We start from the raw sequence: 21,794 nt of genomic DNA on the forward strand, positions 1-21,794 counted from the left end.
AACTTTCACCAACTGAAAACATTTAAAATACAACAAAGAAGACCCAGGACTGCTGAGCCGCTGGAATCCTCCATCAGACAAGAATGGGACAGCATTCCTCTCCCAAAGGTCCAACAGCTGCTCTCCTCAGTTCCCAGATGTTTACAGATGTTTTTAAAAGAAGAGACAGTGGGAAACATGGAGCTGCCCCCACGTGTAGCTGACAACAAACTCCAGATGAGCTAATATGTTGTCATGAAAGCGTAAAATGACCTTTTTTAAAAATGTACATTTTGCTCAGCGTCCTAACCTGGTTGGGATTGGGGGTTTGTACGATATTAAGCATTTTGTCCTTAAATTCAAACAGTTTCCATGTTTTCCAAATATGAAACCAGTTCATAAAACCCTCCCCCACACGTGGAAGTCATGACTAATCACGAGTTCCATAAGAAGGCAGCATTAGTAGTAGTTCTTAATATAAGACTTGAGGATGCTGCTCTTTATTTATTAAATACTGAGGCCTCTGTCTGGCCACTCTGCCTTAGAGCTAATCAGTTAAGAGCTGCAGTGATGGTTGTCCTCCCGGTAGTTTCTTCAGATGAATTAAACTGATTTTATCTGAATCTTTATTTATAGCTCGTGCAACCTGAGTTGCCAAGTTGCTTTCTCCTCCGTGTTGAGCAGATGTGAAATAAATGTTTAGAGGAGATAATCTTACGTTTTTTTTTAATTCATTATTTTTTCACACTGAATTAAATGGAAAAACCTTTAAGACTCAAGTGTTTGTTGTATAAAAGTAATTTCTACCACAAGTAGGTGAATACTCCACTATTCTGTCTTTGAATTAAACATAATACGGTCAGTATTACCACGCAATGAGAAAAAATGACAAAAAACCCCAAACATCTGTATTCTGTGGCGCTTTACAGGTTGTATTGTCAGATGTTTTCTCGTTTTAATCAGGATAGTGACCAGAAACTGCCAAACAAAGCTCAGTCACAGCAGCCCGTTGCTTGTAAATGTTGAATTATTCTCGGCTACACAAACACGTTCACCAGAGGAACGTCCAAACAAAATGCCACTGCGGTAAAGATGACAAAACTCCTAAATTTACTGATTATAGTAAGATTTTAAAGTTCCACATGTCTGCGCCCACCAGTGTGATATCATACATTTCTTGTGAACAGAAAGACATTAATGTGACAAGACTTTCTGAAGCACGTTACACTTAAACATGACCTCATATTTAAAATAAAAGATGCATTTCAACGTCACCTGGTAGAAAACATGAATGCTTCTGATCCTATTTAAAACATGGGGCAGCAGCCGCCGGGCTGCACATAAACAAACTTAAGCCTGACACGTCAGGTTTGGCGTATTTATGTACTTCACCCTCTTGTGAGTGAAATGTCTGTTATAATCATAAAGAAAACATGTAAAAAACATTAAGATTTTTTAAAAATGTTATAAGTTGTAAACATGAGGGAAAACAGGGTGGATGAGAGTAAGAAATTATACTTACTTACTTGCCTTTCAGGGCTTTTGTACCATTTAAAATGGTTCTGATGGTTTAAATAAAAAGCTATAAAGTGTTTAATGAAAGAATCCAACATTAGGAGGAGAACAGCACCTGCCAGGAGAATCTGGATAGACTTTATTTGGCTGCTCATTTCTACTCCAATCACCCTTCACCTGGTAGCTTGGTGCTGCCAATTCTGCTCTGAAATCATAGATATTACAGCTTTTAAAGTCTTTTTGCACACAAGAGGCCTTTAGGTGAAAGAAGTCTCAGACATCTCTGAACTCTGTGGCACCGTCAGCAGGCAGTGCTGCATTTAACCACTTCATATGACCCAGAGGTTTCTCTTTACGGAGCTAGAAAAGAGACATCAGTTTTGTGCTTATAGACGTGTATATTTACAAGTTACAAAACTTGTCTCTATTCTAGCTCCATAGGTCTTGACCCGTTGAGAAAATGTCTAAATATGTTTGTCCGGATGGGAATTACAACACAAGGCAAAAGCTTCTGGAAAGATTTAATCTCACTTACTTTCACTGTTCTAACAAACAGTCAGGATGATGTCAGATGCAAAAAAAATGTTGCTAAATAAGTCCCATCAGTCACTGAGGCTAATATCCGTTATGATCTGAGAGGTCACGCCACCATTTCTGCTTGAGACTGTGAAGACTATAACGAGGACGTTTGACGTGGCGGTGAAAATGGACTCAAACAGGAGGACGTTAATGTGCATGCAGTTCTTTACCAGCTCCATAAAAGTGAAGTGAAACAAACCAAAGACTAAAGATGTCGTCTACGTCTTTTCTAGCACACACACACACACACCCGCACACACACGCACACACACACACATGTTGAACAGAGCTTCCCAGCAGGCAGAAGTGCTCAGTGAGCCGACTAAAGTCTGGAATCTGGAGCTGAAGCAGCAGAAAATACAGACCTGAGTTAGCTCTAATAATACTGCTCATTCTACTCCTGACGTCTCACACATGATGTCTCTTAATTTCTTTACATTTTATACATTTAGAGGGGAGACATGTAAAAAAAAAAAAAAAATAATAAAACAATTACCTGTACATAGGGGTAAAGGTACAATAAAAAAATAAATTATTACCTTGATAAACCAAAAAATAAAATATTCATATTTGCTCTTTCTTCCTCTGATTCCTGGGGTTAAATTCCTGTTGCTGTCCAGCAGGGGGCAGCGCTGCATCAAGGCCAGCCTCACACACTTTTTAAAGGAAGCATATATGGATAAATCTGATTGGCCAACACTGCCTAATCTGGACCAATCAGATGAAATGAAAGGGACACATTGTTACCAGCTCTGCTGACAGTTACAGGATGATTTATAATACATATGTATATATACATATATGTATATATATATTTGTATATAAATAAATATCTTTAATTTTGAGGCAGTTCAAGGTTTTTTACAATACAACAGAGTTATATTGTAAAATTTTTTTAAATAATTTTCTTTTTTTAGCTGAAATTTCCCGTTACTGTGATTAATATCACAATAAATATGCATGTAATATATATATATATATGTATACATATATATGTATATGTATATGTATATCAGAAAAATAGTTTTCTTATCAAATAGCCTTGTTATTCAGCCATATCACCCAGCCGTGAAAAAAAAAGACTGGTGTTACTCTTTTTTTATTTGCGTTACTGTTAACAAATCGCATGAAAAGACGACACCAACAAGCCAACTCCTACTCCCTCCTTTCTGGGTTAATTATTTTGATTTCTCCGCACATCATCTGGACCTCTCTTCTAATTTGTAAATCGAAGTAAAAAAAAAACTGTGTTCTATGTATGTCACAGTCACAAACTACGGTAAATATTAAGTCCTTAAAGCATTTAAATGACAAATGACTCCAGAAGAACAATTAACTTAACTTTTTTGACAATTATGTAGTTTGTTTTTTAAGAAAGGAACTTCCTGAGGCTGTTGGGCACTCTTTAATTTCTACTTAATATTACTTGAACTGTAGTTTTTTCAGTTGCAGATTGTGGCTAAAGTGAAAATACAGCAATATAGCTTTTTAGCTACGCCTAGGCTTTGGATGCACCTACTTTGATCTTTTCATGAGATTTGCAAACAGTAAAAACAATAAAAGTCCGAGTACCACCACATTAGATTTGGGAAAGTGTCACTTTTGCTTCCAATATCACACTAAACTCCAGATGATGAATTCACAGGACACAGACTATTAATGTTTTCTTAATGAATCCCCAAAAATGGACAAACATTGTTTAAAAAATTAGCTATATTCTCCCCATGAAGCCTACATCTACGTTGCACGTTTCCGCTGTACTTCATCGCCGTTTTTCCTTTCCCGTGGGTGATGCGGCGCTCTGCACTGCCGAAGGAAAACAGTCCTCATCTCTCATCGCCGTCTATTGCTTTAATGGATGCTCGGATGTGTTTCTGAGAGCGTTTTCAGGGAAAGAGTCAGTTTACCTGTCCGGGTTTGGTTTCCGTGGAGACAGAGGGGGTGAGGATGGGCGGGGTCAGGGGTCGTGGAGGGCAGGAGTAAAGTGAGCGTCGGCCGACTTCATTGGGCCGTCCCTGGGACTCATTGGTCGGTCAGAGAGGAGACTTTGTCCCGCAGTTGCTGTCAAACAGCTCAACCGACAACTGTTCCCAGGATGTGTGAGTGTGTCTGTCTATCTTTGTGAGGACCAGTTTGAGTTTTAGGCCTGATGAGTGAAGGCATCGGTCATAGTCCGTTACTGTTACATTGTTTGTAAATTTTGAGCTTCACAGTGCAAATGTGACAAATGGCTGTTGTCAAATCTTCCATCTGGAAAGTTTATGCATCTAAAGATTCTTAAGAGATATGTTGGAAGATGTAAAAATACTTCGCTTTGGTCTAGTTTCGCTGGACACGAGGCGTTCTCAGTTCTCAGGGAGTACCCACTGGAAATGTGAAAGTCTTACACTGTACGTGAGCAAAGTAAAGCTTTCTATTTCAAACTCTGCATATCTAATCGTTCAGCACTGTGAAGATATGATAAGCAAAGCCTATTCAGACTGGATTCCCCTATCATTATCTGAGCGCTGTGGATTTTTTTTAATTGTTGTAATAATAGCTCTAATTACTTCCTGGTTTTCACCATCTCACTGGTCCCCCTGTACTTTATATCCTGTCAAGACAGACGTTCTCGTATTTCAAAATGTTCCCCTCGTTTTTGTACATCTTAAAAGAAAATTAGGTCAGCGAAACATGTCTTTTTTTCCTTGATCTGACAGATGGTATTATGATAATATCTACTCTGGTTAGACAATATGATGATGGAAATTAAATCCACCAACCAGCGGAACAGCACGCAATAAATGCTCAGGAGTCTCTGCACCGCATTCCTGTAATTTCACGATGGTTTTCATGCCACCCAGAACATGGTGAGAACGTGGTCGTGGTTAGGCATGAAATTGTTGACGGTGACGTTCAGGGAATGCATCGTTAATGAGGGTCCTCACAAGAATAGAAATCCATACTGCATGTGTGTGTTTGTGTTGTGCAGATACGCAGAGGTTCTCCGAATCAGCTTTGCAATTTGCCGCCATTTTGGCTCTGCTGTCCCACCTCCGAGCTGTTGCTATAGTAACTACTTGACTGCAGAATGCCCATGTTGCCAAGGTGATATTCTGATGAATCCCACACCTTATTTACAGCTGAGGTGTTTCACTTCTGGAGAAAATTTGCACCAACAACCACTGTGTGTGTGTGTGTGTGTGTGTGTGTGTGTGTGTGTGTGAGTGAGTGAGTGAGAGCGTGCACGTAATTGTACGTCTATCCCTGTAAGGACTAACTAGTCTGTAGGTGTGAGGACTTTTTTTGAAAAGTGATGCCATTTTGGCAGGTCCTCACAGAGACAGAAATACAAACTGTGTGCACGTGTGTGTGTGTGTGGGGGGGGGGGGTTCTGAGCTACGGCACGTTCTCGTCTCGAAGGCTCTCCAGAATGTTGACCAGACTTTCCAGTCCGAACACGTAGCCCCGATCCGGCCCATCATGCACTGCTGTATCGCCGCGGAAACCCTTGAAGGTGGAGTGGGCGAAGTCAATCATACGAACATCCACCACGGGGAGCTGCTGCGACGGAGGAGCGGGCGTGGAAATTAAACTGGGCGCCGGGGAGGGAGCGTCTGGATGTGCGTGAGGCGAAGGTGGGCGGCAGTCTGATTTAGTGGGCGGGGCTTCTGTGGGAGGGTGAGGGGAGGGGGAGGGTGGGGCCATATGTCCAGGTCCCTGAGAGGACAGTGACCCCGGGTCCGCGCTCTGGACCATGTCCGTTTTACAGGGAGTGTCAGGGGGAGGTGGGGCGTTGGGTCCTGGAACACAACAGGGCTCCGCAGGGGCCCCGGAGGTCTTCTGCTGCCAGGCTGCATGCTGTCCGGAGCTGAGGACCGGGGGTTCCTCGAGTTCCTACAGACACCATCAAACACAGAACATCAGAGCCGGAGAACTCAGCCACACAAGCAGAAACGTTTTCAGCTGTCAGAGAGTCCTGCCAACGTTTCAACAGGTGATATAAAGTCAAACGATTGAAAAACGACGCCTTTTAAAGTTAAAATACAACCGACATTTATTTCACAATATGAAACAGTTTTCTGCTACTGATGCACCTGCAGATTTAAGACTTTAAACTATTCTGTGATGTTTATGCATTTGTCCCTTAAATGACCCTTAAATTTATTCGGCTAAAACAAACACGTCAGGACGTCATCTTAAGCGTGGGCTCACCTTTCCCTCATAGATGATGAGCAGCGAGGACGAGTAAAAGCGATAGGACGCGTGCCTTTCCAGCACTGCCTTCAGGCTGCGAAGCTTATTCAGGATTGGCTCAAAGAGGTCCCGCCTCAGGCCCTTTCCGTTGTGCAGGTACTGGAAGAGCGCCTCACGGAAGCCTTCGATCGACAGGCCGCGGCCGTAATACTTGTTCCTGCACAGGTAGTGGCCGGTGCTCAGCTGGTACACCTGTGGAGAGGGGAGTGGATGACGCCTCAAATATCTCACTGATACTTTAAAATTCCTTCCTTCTTGTTGGAACCCAAACATGAGTGAATGCACTCAGCTGCCCGGTATCAACGTGTAACTGATATTAGTAGCAGAAGTTTGGTAACAGTGCTCTATGTAGTTGTAAATCTTGCAGAACTGGCAGCACTGGAGGTTGCACTGCCAGCAGCAGTAATATGATGCTCATTTTAAAAAAAAAACATTATCTGATCCTGCATCTCACTAGAGAGAAAACAGAGACACAGAAAATCAATACAAAATGAGTAACAAGTCACTGCTTTAATATTTTTCTCGATGGGTGCGGGTAGTCTGGCTCTTGCAGAGTTTCTCTGCTCACTTCACCCCAGCTGAGTGAAAACGACATTCAGATTGATGCAAGATCGGCTGCTAAATGAGCTCGTGTCTCCGCCCCCACCGCCTGACATGTTCACGCTCGACATGCAGCTGTGTGAGTTGTCATGTCTACCTGCATGCCACACACTCTGACTCCCAGCGTCGCCGAAGTGCTCTGTTCACATTTCTTCATCTGTCGGGCCGCCTTCTCCTCAGAGGCGTCGTCTCCGTGCTGCCTGGTGCCCATCTTCAGGTCCAGGATGCAGGGGTAGGAGAAGTGGTGAACGACGTTCTCCAGCAACAGGAACTCTGGTTAAAACGCAGCGGTTAAGGAGTAAACCGTCTCTGAATCCGGCCTTATGTTTACATCAACAATGCTCCCTCACTTTAATCCCATTTAATCATTTCTTGTGAAAAACATGAACTCAAAGGTTACATATTATTGAAAAGTCTTTTATTTCTCTGGTGTCTGAAGTCACCAGCCGAGTGTAAATCTCCATTTCTTTCAAAGTCCCTCATTTAATGAGCCGTTCTGTTTGACTGATTTCCCGCCCGCTTGCATCCACCCTGCTTGACCAATGAAGCCAGCTTTTCATAGAAGTCACCTGTACTGAGGAGCATCTTCCGTCAAGCAGCAGCCTCAGAGGATATAACAGCCCAGTGGATAAACTATATCTGAGGGTAATGCTCCAGCTAAAGACTTTCCATCGGACTGTTTTAACAACTCGGTCCAGTTCAAGATGAACTTCAGATGAGGGAAATGTAAGTATCTGAGAAATAACTCCTCATGGTTTGTTCATTTCTAGATTTTTTTGTTTAGCAATAGCTAACCGTTATTGCTGTTGGTTTTTATGGCTATTGTTACGCCAAACATTTAAATCCTCACTATGTACAACAGATTTGTCAAAAGTCACTGAAAGTCAACAGTTCTTCTAAACCTTTCCTAACAAAAAGTGACAAGGAAAGGGAAAAACTGCGCCTACGAGCCACTGTAAAGCTTTTAATAAATTATTTAAAAAAAACAGCCAAAATGAAAGAACTTCAAATACTGATAAATGTTCACACATGAAAGGATTGATCGCATATTCAGAGGTTTGTATATTCTGAGGACAAACACAGCAGAGATCACTTTAGTGCTTAACTATTAAATAACCAGTTTTCAGATTTCAAATCACACCTAATGCAGGTGATATTCCATGCAGTTTATCTCAGTTTGTTGTTATCCGTTTGTTGTTATCCTGTCTTATTTCACTGAGTTTAATATGGTCTCCATAACACCTGAATTAAAGGAAGTCCTGGAAACTTGCTTGGAGAAAGTTTAACAAAAAATCTGTCACAGAGATTCAAATCTGGAAGCTGATCATCTCACGAATGTGACTGAGCCATGTATTTGCAGAGCAACACAAAGAAACTTCGAGCTGACAAAGTGTGTTAAATATATCTGAAGACAAACGGAGCTTGTAGAGGACAGAGTGTGTGCTGCTCATACACTCGCCTCAGCTGTTTTCCAGCAGCTGCAGGCTATTCTCTTTGAAGCCGCAGATCAAAACATGAACTTTAACCTGATAACCTCAAACACCACCAAGCCTCCTCTTTATTGCCTCTCTCATCTGTACACTCATATTTACATCCAAAACCTTGGAGATATGATTTCAGCTGGGATCCTTTTAAAGGAAATAGTTGTGACACATGGTGGTATATTACATAGTTTGAGCTACATTTAGATGTGATTGCTTACATTTAGATGTTATGCATTACGATGAAAAAGGAGAAGCTCGTGGTTAGTTTGTTATGAGAGGAGGTACACTCAGAAAAGCAGAGTTTTCAAGAGCTTCTTGAGGGTAGAGAGAGGCGACCCCACTCTGGTACCACTGGGTAGGTGATTCCACCTACAGGGGACCATGGATGAGAATAGTCTGGAGTGCCCCGCTGTGGGGGTGGAAGCACCAGACAATATTCCTTACAGGTACGAAGGAGCCCAGGGGTAACACAGGTCTGTATGAGAGCGCTGAAGGAGGTAGACGCAGACCCATAAATTATTTTGTGAGTTTGATAGGTAGCCAGTGTAGCTCAATGAACAGGGGTGACATGTGCCCTTTTTGGGAGATTGAAAACCAGACACGCCACTGCATTCTGGACCACCTGCAGCAGTTTTATCACCCGAGCTGCGACGCCAGTTAGGAGGGCGCTGCAGTAGTCAAGGTCAGTAATGGTCATGGTTTGTAGCAGGAGCTGGGTAGATGCTGTGTCAGGAATGGCCTGATCTTACCTTTGTTGAATGGTGCATAGAAGCACAACCGGTGAAAAAACGAGTGCTAAAGAGTTGATTTTGACAGCGATGTTGTGCTGTATGGTTTGCTTGGTTGGGAAGACCAGCAGTTATGTTTTAGAGAGGCTCAGTTGGAGGCGATGCTCCCTCATCCATGCAGAGTCAGCGAGACAGTTTGACATTCACACTGAGACTGTGGAGTCCGGTGGAAATGACAGATAAAACCGGGTATCTGCGTAGAAGTGATATGAGAAGCCATGCGAGCAGATGATCGGGCTTAACGGGGTGGTGTACATGGCAAAGAGCAGGGGCCCCAGCACCGAGCCTTGGGGGTTAGCTTTACGTTTTTCATCACTATCTACCTGGTCAAGTTGAAAGCAGATTCTAATGTAACGTGTAAACTGTAAAGTCTGTTGTAAGAAGAGCTACTTGGAGAAACAAAACAGCGTGTAAGCACACCTGAATTTAGGACTTTTTTGGAAAAAGTAAATGTTTGTTGTTGAATATCGAAGTATGTGATTAGCTGAGGAAGGATACTGAAGAGTTTGCGGTCCTTGGATTCGGATCTCATGCGGCTAAGCTGCTGTTTGTGGCAGCGGAGGCTCCAGGGGTTATGGCTGATCTTCTCCGAAGTCAGACCACTGTTCCAGTCCAGCATCTGAAAGGGAACGTCTGAGTGGATCTTTGGGTCGAGCCGAGGACTCTTCAGTTCTGCAAGACTGCAGGGAGTAGGAGAGAGGATCATTAATAGTAGTAAGCTTAGCAGCTATTGGGGATTTAAAGGTTTCTATTCAGCTTCCTTCAGTTTTTATTCACCCCAAAACATTGAATATGCCAAGTGTGCATATGCAAGCTGTACATCTCTGTACTTTCTGTTTTCCCTCTTATCTTTAATTCTATGATCTAATTAGCTTGTTAGAGAATTTACAATAAACAAATCCTAGAATCTGGAACAAACATGATCCAGTGGTGACACAGAATTAATCATCTGGAGACCACGACTGTGCTAAAACACGCTAAAATTTCACTAAAAGTCCAGAGACGTTGCGCTTGCATAATTAAAAATGAGATGTTGGAGAAAAAGATTCAATCTAATGACGAGTGATGTTGTTTTATTTGCATGGATACGACAAACAAATCCTCACACAGGACATACAGACATCAGCAAATACTTGGAAGCTTTTATCGATGAATTATCTCAAAATAATTAAATCAATTAAAAATGACTACGCTTCAAGCCAAAACTTATTTCTCATGCTTGATGTATCTTACTTGTCAGAGGTGTCAGTGTCGTGTGCCTCCCTCCTTTCGACCCTCTCCTCCTTGTGTTCTAAGGAAGAGGAGGAGCGATGAAGGCTGCGGCGGGAGTGTTTCCTCCTCGGCTGCTCCCTCTCTGGGGGGTCACGGTCCTCGTGCTCTCCGGCCCCTCCCTCCATGTTGCTCTCCACGTAGGGGTACGCCACCAGGTTGATGTAGCCGTCGGAGTCGCCTTCAAAACACACCAGCACCATGCCTAAGAGGACAGAACAAGACACAGAAGGGAGGATAGTGATGAGAAACTGGTGACACATCTGTTGAATTACCGTAAATTCCAGACTATAAGCCGCTACTTTTTTCCCAGGCTTTGAGCACCGCGGCTTATAATACGGAGCGGCTAATATATATATATATATATATTTATATAGTTCTGAGTTCAGAGGCTGTTCAATTCGGGCATTGAAGAAGATGACTTTGATGGTTTTAGTGTGCAGGAGGAAGATGAAGAAGGTGATCAATGACTTTTCCTGGTAGGCTACTGTCTTTTTTTTTTTTTTAACCAGCCATGTTATAGGCACTGTTCGGGGAAAAAAAAAGCATTTAAGTCACGTATTTATGCGTTAGCGATATTTATTTAAGTTAAAACCATCAGTGTTACAGGCGCTGTTCGAGAAAAAAGCATTTGCAGTATGTATTTGTTTATGTTACCATACTCATTTAATTAAAAGTTTAAAAATCCTCACGTGTAACATCTTTCTGTGTAAATATTTCATATTACAATGTGGGCACCCGCGGCTTATTTTATTTTTAAAATTAGAAGATGCGGCTTATATTCAGGTGCGCTCTGTAGTCCTGAATTTATGGTATATCTTCTCAAATACTCTAAATAAATAAAAAAATACTTCTAAAAACATACTGTTTTGCAACTCAGTAAAGGAAGAACCGCTGCATTTTTAAAGGTCAATTCCTAGTTGTGATTCAAATAACAACTGAGAGGATCCAGCGGTCTCTCTGGTCACATGATGCGTCATCAATACAAAAGAAAAATGGGTTTTTGAGGCAGGATGAGAACTGTGAGCAAAAATGTGAGCGTGATGACTTCAGAGACACAAATAATGTAAAAGGAGCAATAAAGCTGCTCTGCTACATGAGCTGAAGCTGGAGCAACATCTGGCCACGGCTCGGTCACTCCGGTCGTCAAAGGATTGTCGTCTCGCGGTGTCTACAACACGCTCAAGACCATCCAGACTCTTTTCATGTATCATTCCACAATGGTGGAGCGCTACCAGAACAGGAGCGTCCCTGTCCAGCTTCAAGAAACTCTTAAAGACCCAGCTTTCAGAGAGCATCTCCTACCCTCACACTTAGCCGGTACTGCCCTCAATCTCTGCACTGGCACCTCTGACAGAGCCTGACGAGGGGTCTTCCTTCTATCTAACTTATTTTTAGCTGCATTGTTATATCCTCATTTGAAAGTTGCTTTGGATAAAAGCATCTGCCAAATGCATAGACATAAACATCTTGGTTTTTACCTTCACTTAAAGTAAAAACCGTCATTTCAATGTCAAGATATACTCTTAAAATGTAAGAGAAACTGTGCGGTTTAGATAAGAAAAAAAGGTCATACAGTGATCTATTTATATATTAAGCTGCTATTCTTAAATTCACAAACAGAGTAGAGTATGTCATCCCTGCTAACTGAGAACATCCTCCCTCTTTGTTCAAATTCAAATTTAACGTCTGTTTTCTCACAAATGGGGAATCAACCCCAAATATCAAGATCGGAAGTAATGCTTGGTTTGATGCAGCAGTTCTCTTTATCCAAAAGAAAAACAACCTTAACTTTAATCCAAACTGAGGCATCTAACCTCCACTTTGCCAGTGAGCTCTCGATCCACAGAAACCCACCACCCCCAAAACAGATAAACAAGGACAAATTTCGTCTGATAATGTCAAACAGTAGCTGGATAAAACAACCTTGACAGATTCAGAAATATGTTCCTGGGCAGCTGTCTGTCTGCCGTTATTCAATCAGCCGGACAATGCTAGTGGGCAGAGATCCAGGGCTAAATATAGACACCTTCTGAGGTCCTGTTGTCACCAGCAGAGTGAACGGTGGGAATCCAGACCTGCTCGGAATATGACCACCGCATCTCTTTGTAGAATAGCCCAGTGTAACAGAGACGAAAATTAGTATCAAATTAGTATTATATCAATAAATATCTGCTTTACATTCAAATCAATCTCATATGACACCCATAATGCAGATTTAAATGTCACCGATACGACATACAATACATACACGATATTTCTGATCAATTACGTGTTAATGTATATTATTTTATGGGTTTATTTTGCATCTGCTTCAAAGTATCAGTAGGCAGATTATAGACCCACAAGAAAATATCCATATAAATCCAATAAATCACCTGGTTTGTGAGGTGGATATAACTTTAAGATTCATCCGAAACAAATCATCCTACATCTTCCTCATAAACCAGTGAGCTGCTATACTGCTCCAGCCGTGTAAAATCCCATAAAACATGCTGTTTCAGTACCTGGTGTGCAAGAGCACGACCAACGTTACTGTTCAATACAAAGGGAACAGAGCAGAGATATAGTATTGCTGTCTCAGATGTCGAAACTGAAAACTTAAGAAGGAACAGTAAGATTTCACGTCTATGTGAGAAAGCAAAAACTGGTTTTCAAGCATTTCAAGGTTAAAACCTTCAAGACGATCAAGAAATCTTTTCTTGTCCATTTCGTAAAATTTGTTTTTCTTGTTCGTCGTCCATTTATGGCCGGGTTTCAAACTGATTAATCATTCAAAGGAAATGATTTATACATTTAGTCAAATAGTTTTATCGCCTCAGTTTCCTGTTAACATCCCACAGTCGTTTTAAGTTAGTTATTGCAAATTAGACATGTTCCACTCCTAACTCCTAGTTAAAATGTCAAATAAATCAAACACAAAAAAGGAGGCATCTTGTCACTTCAAATATTTAGAAAGCAAATAAAAAAGAACGGGAAGAACAGGAAGGAGCGCCTGAGTCGGTGCCAAAGATAGAAAACTACCTATACTATGCAAATACATCTGAGCTGCTGATAGATTCTTAAGCTCTGACTTTGAAAAAGCTGCAGACACACCGGTGTGTGAGTTGTGCTTGGAACAATAGAATCCAACCAAACTGCATGAATTATTAAGCATAATTAAGGTTTAATTAGCTCCAACCCAACAGGTGAAAGCCAAAGCATCAGCACAGAGCAGGAGGTGTCGGTCGGGTGCAGTCTGTGCTCTGTATACACCTACACAGTCTTTAAAGGAGCTGAAATCAATAAGTAAGGAAGCGATAAGGAAAAATACCTGTGTGGGCGCACTGCTGCTCTGCAGGGAATTTGACATTTCCTTTTTTTGCCCTTCCAGAGCTGTCTCTCCATACTTTGTCATTTTTATACTGCAGCTTCAAGCAGAAGCTATTGATGGTCACCAGGCGCTTATTCCGCCTTAATCCCTTTAAAAAGGCATCAATTTCACTCCAAAAGAGGTCAAGATTTATTTTCAAGGAGTCACGGTGGTCTCCATTGGAGAATTTGGACAGTGTAAAAACTGACCTGGTGGTCACTTCAGAAACTATGGCTCTGTTAATAACATTTGAAGGCTGGTGTAATTGCTGACTGACATCTGTGATTGGTAGCTGGCTCTCCTGCTCCTGAAATCAGGAGTCTGACATTTGGAGCTTCTGCTGAACATAAAGTGTGACTTTATTCTATTACTCGCAGCTCTGTCGTGCCTGTTGTTAAGATATTACACCCTCACAGATTGCAGTCTGTTAGTTTTTTTGTATTTGATTACCATTGCAGGCCAGTTAGGCCACATATTCAAACCTGTTTAGAATCAGATGAAATTGGACACAGCTAGTCTTGTCTTACTTTTCCTGCCAGACCTCTTCTGTGCTAAACCTGTCGCATTATAATGACTTAATTCCAGTTCAGTTTCAGGGCCACGTCATTGTACATGTGCTCCATTGTCACAGAATCGCTTTTTATGTACATATTGGAAAGGATAAGATGTGTGTGGGAGGAGGTAATGGCTCTCCATGTTTGTCTGTGACTGTTACTACAGCAAAAGAAAGGTGTCTGGTGATGAAGAGCAGAACAGATACAGTACTTCAGTTCCATTAAACATCCGTACTTCCTTCCTGCTCTCCTGTTGCTCCGCCGCTCCTTCCACTACATAAGGCATCATTTTGTGCTATGCCTGAATTTTGAGCTACCAAAGGACCTCCAGGCCCCCTCGTATCCTTTACAAAGTGTTTAAAATGCAAGGAAACGAAAGACAATCTTCCTTTGCCATTTCTGAAGCCTGAACTCTGAACTGGTCTTTATCTCCTGTCAGGAAAGGAACTATGAAAACATCATTGTTGAAATGCCTAAGGCTGCTTTCAAACTGTATTTCTTTGTATATCTATGTATACACAAGACTGAGTTGGGTAAACACACCTGTGTCATTTCATTGTGGCTGCGGTGAGAAGTCCACACAATGAAAGTTGTTGACAGAAACATGTGAATACGAGGTCTGAGTGAAGTCTGTGGAAACAGGTTTGTGCTACATTTATGTTCAGGAAGTTCATCTCAACCGGTGAGTCTGACACTATCACAGGTGATGACGCGTGTTTTTTACTGGTCTGAGATAGCAGTAACACTTAAACAACTGTGTTAGAAAGAGAGCAAAAGAAGAACAGTAGCGCTTAAAGCAGCAGCAGCATCACAGGGGTCAATATGTCTTCCACAGAGCCATGAGCGCAGCAACAGATGTACGCCGTTTACTGCTCTCTGTGCAGGGGAATATAAAAAAAACTGTTTTTTTTTTTTTTTAAAAGGTTTTAAGGGCTCAGTTTGGAGGAACTGAGCAAACGTGGCCCTACTCCTACTCAGTGTAATCAGGTTTGACGGGTCTTATTTCACTGGAGCCTCAGGTCCGTGTCAATATGTCTCGGAACCGAGTGTGTTTTCATCTTCTTGTTTTTGATTCTTTTACCTTACATCTGCTCATAGGGCATGATTCTGTGTAATTTTCCTAATGAACTGAGAGCGTCGTGCTGCTGTAAGTGTAATGGAGGGTAATAAAGCTGTGGGAGTATGTCTGACAAGGAGGGGACCAACCTTTGTATTCTGGAGTGAACTCCTTCATCTCAGGAGGCAAAGACTCGTAGAAGCGCTGCTCTCTGCTGATCAGAGGCTTACACACCGTGTGGTCATCATAGCGCATCATACTGGTGTGACCCCCCACCTACAAAGACACACATGAAAAGAGCTAATGGGCAAAACAGGGGACGCAAACAGCTCAACAACAACAAAAACAGGAAACCACAAGCCTCTCATTTCTTCCTGTATTCCAGATGTTTCAGTTTCTGATTACAGCCCCCTTTATTTAACATATGCAAGCACTAGATGAAAGTACGTTGTAGCATAAAACTTTATTATCATTCTTTTAGTGCCGATTACTGTTGGTTTGTGCCGTGTTAAAATGTTTCTATTCAAAGAAAACACGAAGCTGTATTTCACACCTGATGTATGAACGGCTCCAGAGGAACACCTCCTGCTCGTGGTCGAAGTGAAGCCCCTCCCCCTGGCCCCGCCCCCTGTAGCTTGTTGTCCATGTTGTTGGTGTGAGGGAGGCACATGGCTCCTGGCGGACGCACAACGCCTCCTCCTGCCATGGAGAGAAACGCTAATCAACTGTGGGAACATTTTCCTTTTATTTGTACAACACAGCAGATGTCGGGGAGTCAAAGTGGGGCAACAATGTGAAGTTAAGGTCCGAACGGTTAAATCATGATCCAAAAATATTGCAACGACACTAATAATCTGAGCTCTGATGTTAGCTTTCTGTGCTCTCTGCCACAGATGCGTTTCAGTCATATTAACAAAGGTAGGGTTCACTGCAGTGTCGATAAAGATGAAAATCTTTGTACATCCTTTCCCACACTACTCCTCTCCTGCTGCACGGTCAATCTTTGCTTTTTGCTGGACGAGTTGTGTTTTTGGGAACATCTCCCTACCAACATCATATATACAACCTGGAAATATCCAAAAGCTTTCCTTAAACTGAAATAATAAATAGCAATATAAAGCAGCAATTAATCTTTTTATCTAGCTTTGTGTAAATAGTCCTGAGATCAGATGATAAACATTTGAACATGATGTGCTCGGCAACTATTTCTGATAAGTTATCTGTTTTATAGGTGAATAAGTCACCGTAAGTTGAGGTGTTGGAGGTTGTAAAAGTCAAACAACAACTTTTTACCTACTGAATTTTTTACCTTCATAATGACACATTTATTTTCATCTAAATTTGACAGACATCCAGGGTGAATGTCAGCTGTTTTTTATTCTAGATTCTTGATTTAGCATTTCATTTGTCTGAGATGATGTAGTTTATTTACAAATGTTTGTTTTTAAATCCCCCAGTTATGTTATGATGTCACTGCATTCACAGAAATGTTAAATATCTTCTGCTCTGGTCCGGACAGAGGAAGCCAAAATGACCTCGAGATGTTTTTACTCCACTGACCGGCCCCGCAATGCCACAGCATGTTGCTGGTCTTACCCTGGGCATGGGCTCTGGTGTGCAGTGAAGGGGACGGGGGGGCACAGGGCACCACGGGCTGCTGGGAGCGCACGCCGGCCCCGGGGGGAGGCGGCGCCAGACCGAAAAACCACCTCGCAAAGCCTCCAAGGAGAGTGCTCCGATCCACCACTGGCAGCACAGAGACCCAGTGAGGGCAGAGGGTAGGGGGGCCGAGAAGGGGGGACGGCAGGAGAAGCAGGGTGTCAGTCAGGCAGGGTCACCGCTTCCTGCAAACAGAGAGGATACAACATGAAGCATTTCTGCATTTTCACCCTGATTCAGGAGCTATTTCTACATTTCAAACTGAGTGAAGATGCCACACGAGGACAAATTTGTGGAGCAAAAAGAAAAATTGAAGATTGTGCTTCAAGCACTGAACAAAATTCTTATTCATGGGACAAAAGAACAGCTGAATCTGAAGTGGCCAGCTCCACTTCCCCCTACAAAAATATCTCACACAAACCAGCATTCTCCTGGGCAAGTCCCCAGTCGTCTGAATGCGAAAACCTGCACATACACACACATCAGAATTCTCTGTAGATTACACACCAGCATCCAATGGATTCACTCGTGACTTCTTCCTCTACATTGGACCTCTTTGACATCAGTGAAAAAGCTTAAATGACTAAAATCACATTCTGTGACACCCCCTGAGATGTCCTCACAGTCCTCTGCTGACAATTAGAATTTTTAAAACATCACCTGTAACTATGAGAATATATTTCTACGTTTCAGATTTAATTCTCTTTGGCAAATGCAGTGAGCAGCAGAATGAAATCAAAGCCTGTCTGTTGCTGAGTAACATCTAAAACAAAAAACACAATTACAAATGATTAATACGATCACGCTGGAGCCAGCAGTGGATGCAGTTTTTATTTCCACATCAAAGAAGTGAAGACAATGCTCAAATATAAGGCAGCTCCTTCCTAAAACCAGGTGTGTTTACTCTGGGGGACATTTACGTCATTTTCTAAGGTTTAAATTTGCCAAAAGAATGCGATCAGGTCTTCAAAATGTGCTGAAGCCAAAGAGTGAAACCGAAACATATTTTCCAAGAGGACAAATTAGCACAAAGCTGGTCACTCAAGCTAAAGATGTGGTCCCAGATGAGCAGTAAAGAGTGGCTGGATGGAGAGTTGTCAGCGTGTTGGGACAACACAGAGGTGTGGGCTGGTTTTGGACTACAACTCCTGGGCTGAAACTGGTCTCACTCTGACTCTTTCATCTACCGTCAGGGTGTCATGTCAGTAATCTACTTGTAATCTATTACTAAACTCTACTGGAAAACCTCAAACCTGAGGAGTTGGCAGCAAATTAATACCCACTATTCTTTAATAATGTGTTAATAGTCTGAAAAGTGTAATTTCACATAGGAGTAATCATCAGATGTACGCTGAATAAAGGTTTTTTCACTGCCTTTACCTGCAGACCTGTGGCTTATCACCTGGGTAAAGACTGGATGAAATAAGGGATTTAAAAAAAGAAGAAAACAAGTGGAAAGCAGAGGCACACCCATAAATGAAGCCACATCCTGCCTGTGTCTCTGCAGGTGTTATCTGGTCAGTGTCAGAGCTGCAGTTTGGCACGATGCAAAGTCAAGATATCACAGTGTGAGAGTTCACAAAAACAAAGGCAGCAATCTTACGTCATCTTTTCAAGTAACAAACAAGCCTTCATCTTTACTTTAGATCAGCTGAGAAAAGCAGAAATGCATCTCGGCCTCTTATGTCACACCCATTTCATTTCTTATATGACATTATGTACATTTGGCATTATTGTTGTCATTAACTTGTGTTTTCCTATCCTTTGAATGGTGTTACGGTGTCCCCCCCCCTCTTTTCTGTCCTCTCAAACCCCAGCTGTTTGAGGCGGATGGCCACCCTTCCTGATTCTGGTTCTGCCAGAGGTTTCTTCCTGTTAAAAGGGAGTCTCTCCACAGTCGCCTCGTGCAGCTCAGGACGGGAGATTGGACCAAAGAGAAGTTTCGGTGCAATCTGTTGGTTTCCTTAGCCAGGATATTGTTTTTGAATTGGCTTGTATGTACGACTTGGACTAATTTTGAATTTCATTAATTGGATTTGATTGGTTTATGATTACAATGACTTGGACTCTAATTGGCTTGAATTGGACTAGTTTACGAAAGTGCTTTGAGATTAATGTTTGTTGTGATTTGGCGCTATATGAATAAAACTGAAATGAATTGAATCTCAGAGTGAATGGTGGTGTGTTTTGTTATAGTGAGGCCTTCAAATAACTGACCCAACCAAAGACTTTTACTGGCACAAAAAAAGACTGACTGGGTCCTATTTGTCCCAAACCAGGCTGATCATATAATCCCCAAAACACCAGAAGTAACCCAAGAACCCGAAACTACCACGAGTGGCAAACCACTGCACTTCAATTGTCACTACAATGATTTCATACTTGAACAGATCCAACCAAACGGCTCGGGTGTCAGCACCACTGGGGATAAAGGCTATAAACTGCCACGGTGGTCAGAATAGGAAGTGGACCATACGCACAAACAAACAAACAAACAAACAAACAAACAAACAAATAAACAAATAAAAGGAGTTAGTCGGCTCTTACAAGACACATTTCTGGATATTTTCTTGCAAGGTCAGAAAGTGTAAAACACAAACAATCACAAAATGAATAACTAAACATTTCTGGAAGTTAACTGTTTTAATATTAACAACTTAAAAACATTAGAAGTGTTTTAATAAATTACCCGCCTCCAATCCAAGTAAAACGCCACCTAAAAACATCTCTTACCACACTCACCCGAAGCCAGAGTGAGGCTTGAGTTGTCACCAGCCTCGGAGAAGCAAACAAACGCACCTCTAGCTCTTTTATCAGCCCCTATTCCAATCATTGGCAATACAACAAAACCACCAGGTGACACTGGTCCCAGTTAATAATAGAGATCATAGAGGTCAGGTTGAAATGCGGGGTAAATGTTTCCCCAGGTCACTGTGGTGCTATGAGCGAGATTCACACCTTCTGATCAGTGTGCTGATGGTCCTTCTGAAAATACTCATATATGATACAAATATTATATTATATATTATTATACAAATACTCATTCAAAAATATGTACTTTTGTGCAATCAGGGTTCAAGTTTCACTCTCCAGCTCCACCTTCTTGTCCAAATACAGTGAGAACCGGATGCTGAACTCAAGGTTTTCAGGTTCAAAGTGGAAATCAAAGGTTTTCTTTGACTCTTTTTGTCTTCAGCACAGCTGTGAAACCATATGGTACAGATTGGGGCTGCAACAAATACTAATTTCCCAGTGAATAAAAGGAAAATATTCATGACGCCATTTGTTTGTTCATGACAAGGAAACAAAAAAGCTTAAATAGAAATAGTGTTGGCTGCAGATGTGTGGGGTTCTAGTGAAATCTGAAAACATACCAATAGTCAAATAAATGTCCCTTGAATCCACAACAAAGGTGATGAGTTTCCTCACAAAGCCAAGAAATGCTACTTTGAAACCCCCCCCCTCTGCTTTTAACCACTGTTATACAAATCCTGTCTATGAATACGTCGTAAGAAAAGAAAAAGAAAAAAGTCTAGCATCCACTATCCCTGCAAACTGGAAGGATTTTATTGGGACTTTATCAGCAAGACAGTTTGTTTACTCTAATCTGACTTGAAAACAAGTGACAATCTAAAATCTCAACCATGCTATTGAGACAAAAAAAATTGCTTCCAATTATGTTCCTATTGTGCAAACTAACATTACTCACCACACGGTGCACAAATCTAACCACGACTGAGCGTCGGAAACCAGCAGTTATGGGCATCAGGGTGTAAACAGCGTTGCCCATGAACAGCAAACATCAGGCCACATCTGCTCTGGGATCACTAAGATGATTCACAACTTCCATTCCAGCACTGAGAGGAGTCCACAGAGGAGCTCTGAGGATGTGCCAGATGCTAGAACAACCGTCATTTTCAATTTAGAAATGACACATATGGTGCTAACCAATCAGCTGCTGCGTTGTATCAAATATTGATAACAATGTCCGAATGAGACTGATTTTCTTTTTTTTTTCTTTTTTAAAAATCAGGATTATGGAGATATAACCAGAAATAAGAATTCAAATGCATACCTTTAAAAATCCCCCTTTTTCACAATAAATGCTGCATTTTGCTGTGAACAGAGACAAACAGCTTTAGTGTAACTTTATACGGGTAAGTCCAACATTCCTGGAAGGCTTCATGATGGTTTTATCACAGTAGAATTTTCTTTTGTTTCTGAATAAAGAGAAGAGGCGAAAAATAAAGATGCTTCACTGCATCTTTATGGCTCTAAAACATTTAAAACTACTGTTTTTTCTGTGTACACACTCATTTCAAAGCTATAAACCACTGTGATAATGGCATTTTAAAATACTCCACATTGTTTGAAAAGTGAGGCTTTGGGCTCATAATTCATCCTTTGACTCAGAATGGACTGTGACATTTAAAAAAACTATCATTTTGCCCGTCACATCCATCAGCGAGTGTAAAAGATTGCATGAAAGAGCCAGTTAGTGATATTTCCCTTCACATGTTCCCATTTTCGTGTAAAAACTGACACTTGAGAGGCGACCCCCGTCACGAGGAGCCCAGTCTGCTCTAAATGAGCCGTTTTAGTGGCCTGAGCAGGCACTGCCCACCACTTCTAATCACTCTACTGAACTTTGAGAATTATGTGCTTTATCATTTTCCAAGATAGGACAGATAGTAAATTACAAATAAAATAACAGCAAAATTT

At 41.7% G+C, this 21,794-nt stretch overlaps 1 protein-coding gene across 2 annotated transcripts in view; it reads right to left on the reverse strand.

The window, feature by feature from the left end:
• Window positions 1-1,998: 1,998 nt before the first annotated feature.
• Window positions 1,999-21,794, reverse strand: part of ip6k1 (inositol hexakisphosphate kinase 1) — a 29,964-nt gene continuing 10,168 nt past the window's right edge. For both annotated transcript variants that reach the window (XM_072381499.1, XM_072381500.1), the window contains exons 2-9: window positions 17,010-17,257; window positions 15,967-16,112; window positions 15,563-15,689; window positions 10,415-10,655; window positions 9,680-9,861; window positions 7,007-7,182; window positions 6,268-6,501; window positions 1,999-5,949 (exon numbers count right to left, since the gene is read on the reverse strand). In XM_072381499.1, the coding sequence (XP_072237600.1) occupies window positions 5,452-5,949; window positions 6,268-6,501; window positions 7,007-7,182; window positions 9,680-9,861; window positions 10,415-10,655; window positions 15,563-15,689; window positions 15,967-16,083 (1,575 nt within the window). In that variant the 5' untranslated portion in view covers window positions 16,084-16,112; window positions 17,010-17,257 and the 3' untranslated portion in view covers window positions 1,999-5,451. The remainder of the gene's footprint in view (window positions 5,950-6,267; window positions 6,502-7,006; window positions 7,183-9,679; window positions 9,862-10,414; window positions 10,656-15,562; window positions 15,690-15,966; window positions 16,113-17,009; window positions 17,258-21,794) is intronic.

This window comes from Leuresthes tenuis, unplaced genomic scaffold (genome assembly GCF_036924035.1).
Source record: "Leuresthes tenuis unplaced genomic scaffold, fLeuTen1.0.hap1 SCAF_3, whole genome shotgun sequence".
Taxonomy (NCBI): domain Eukaryota; kingdom Metazoa; phylum Chordata; class Actinopteri; order Atheriniformes; family Atherinopsidae; genus Leuresthes; species Leuresthes tenuis.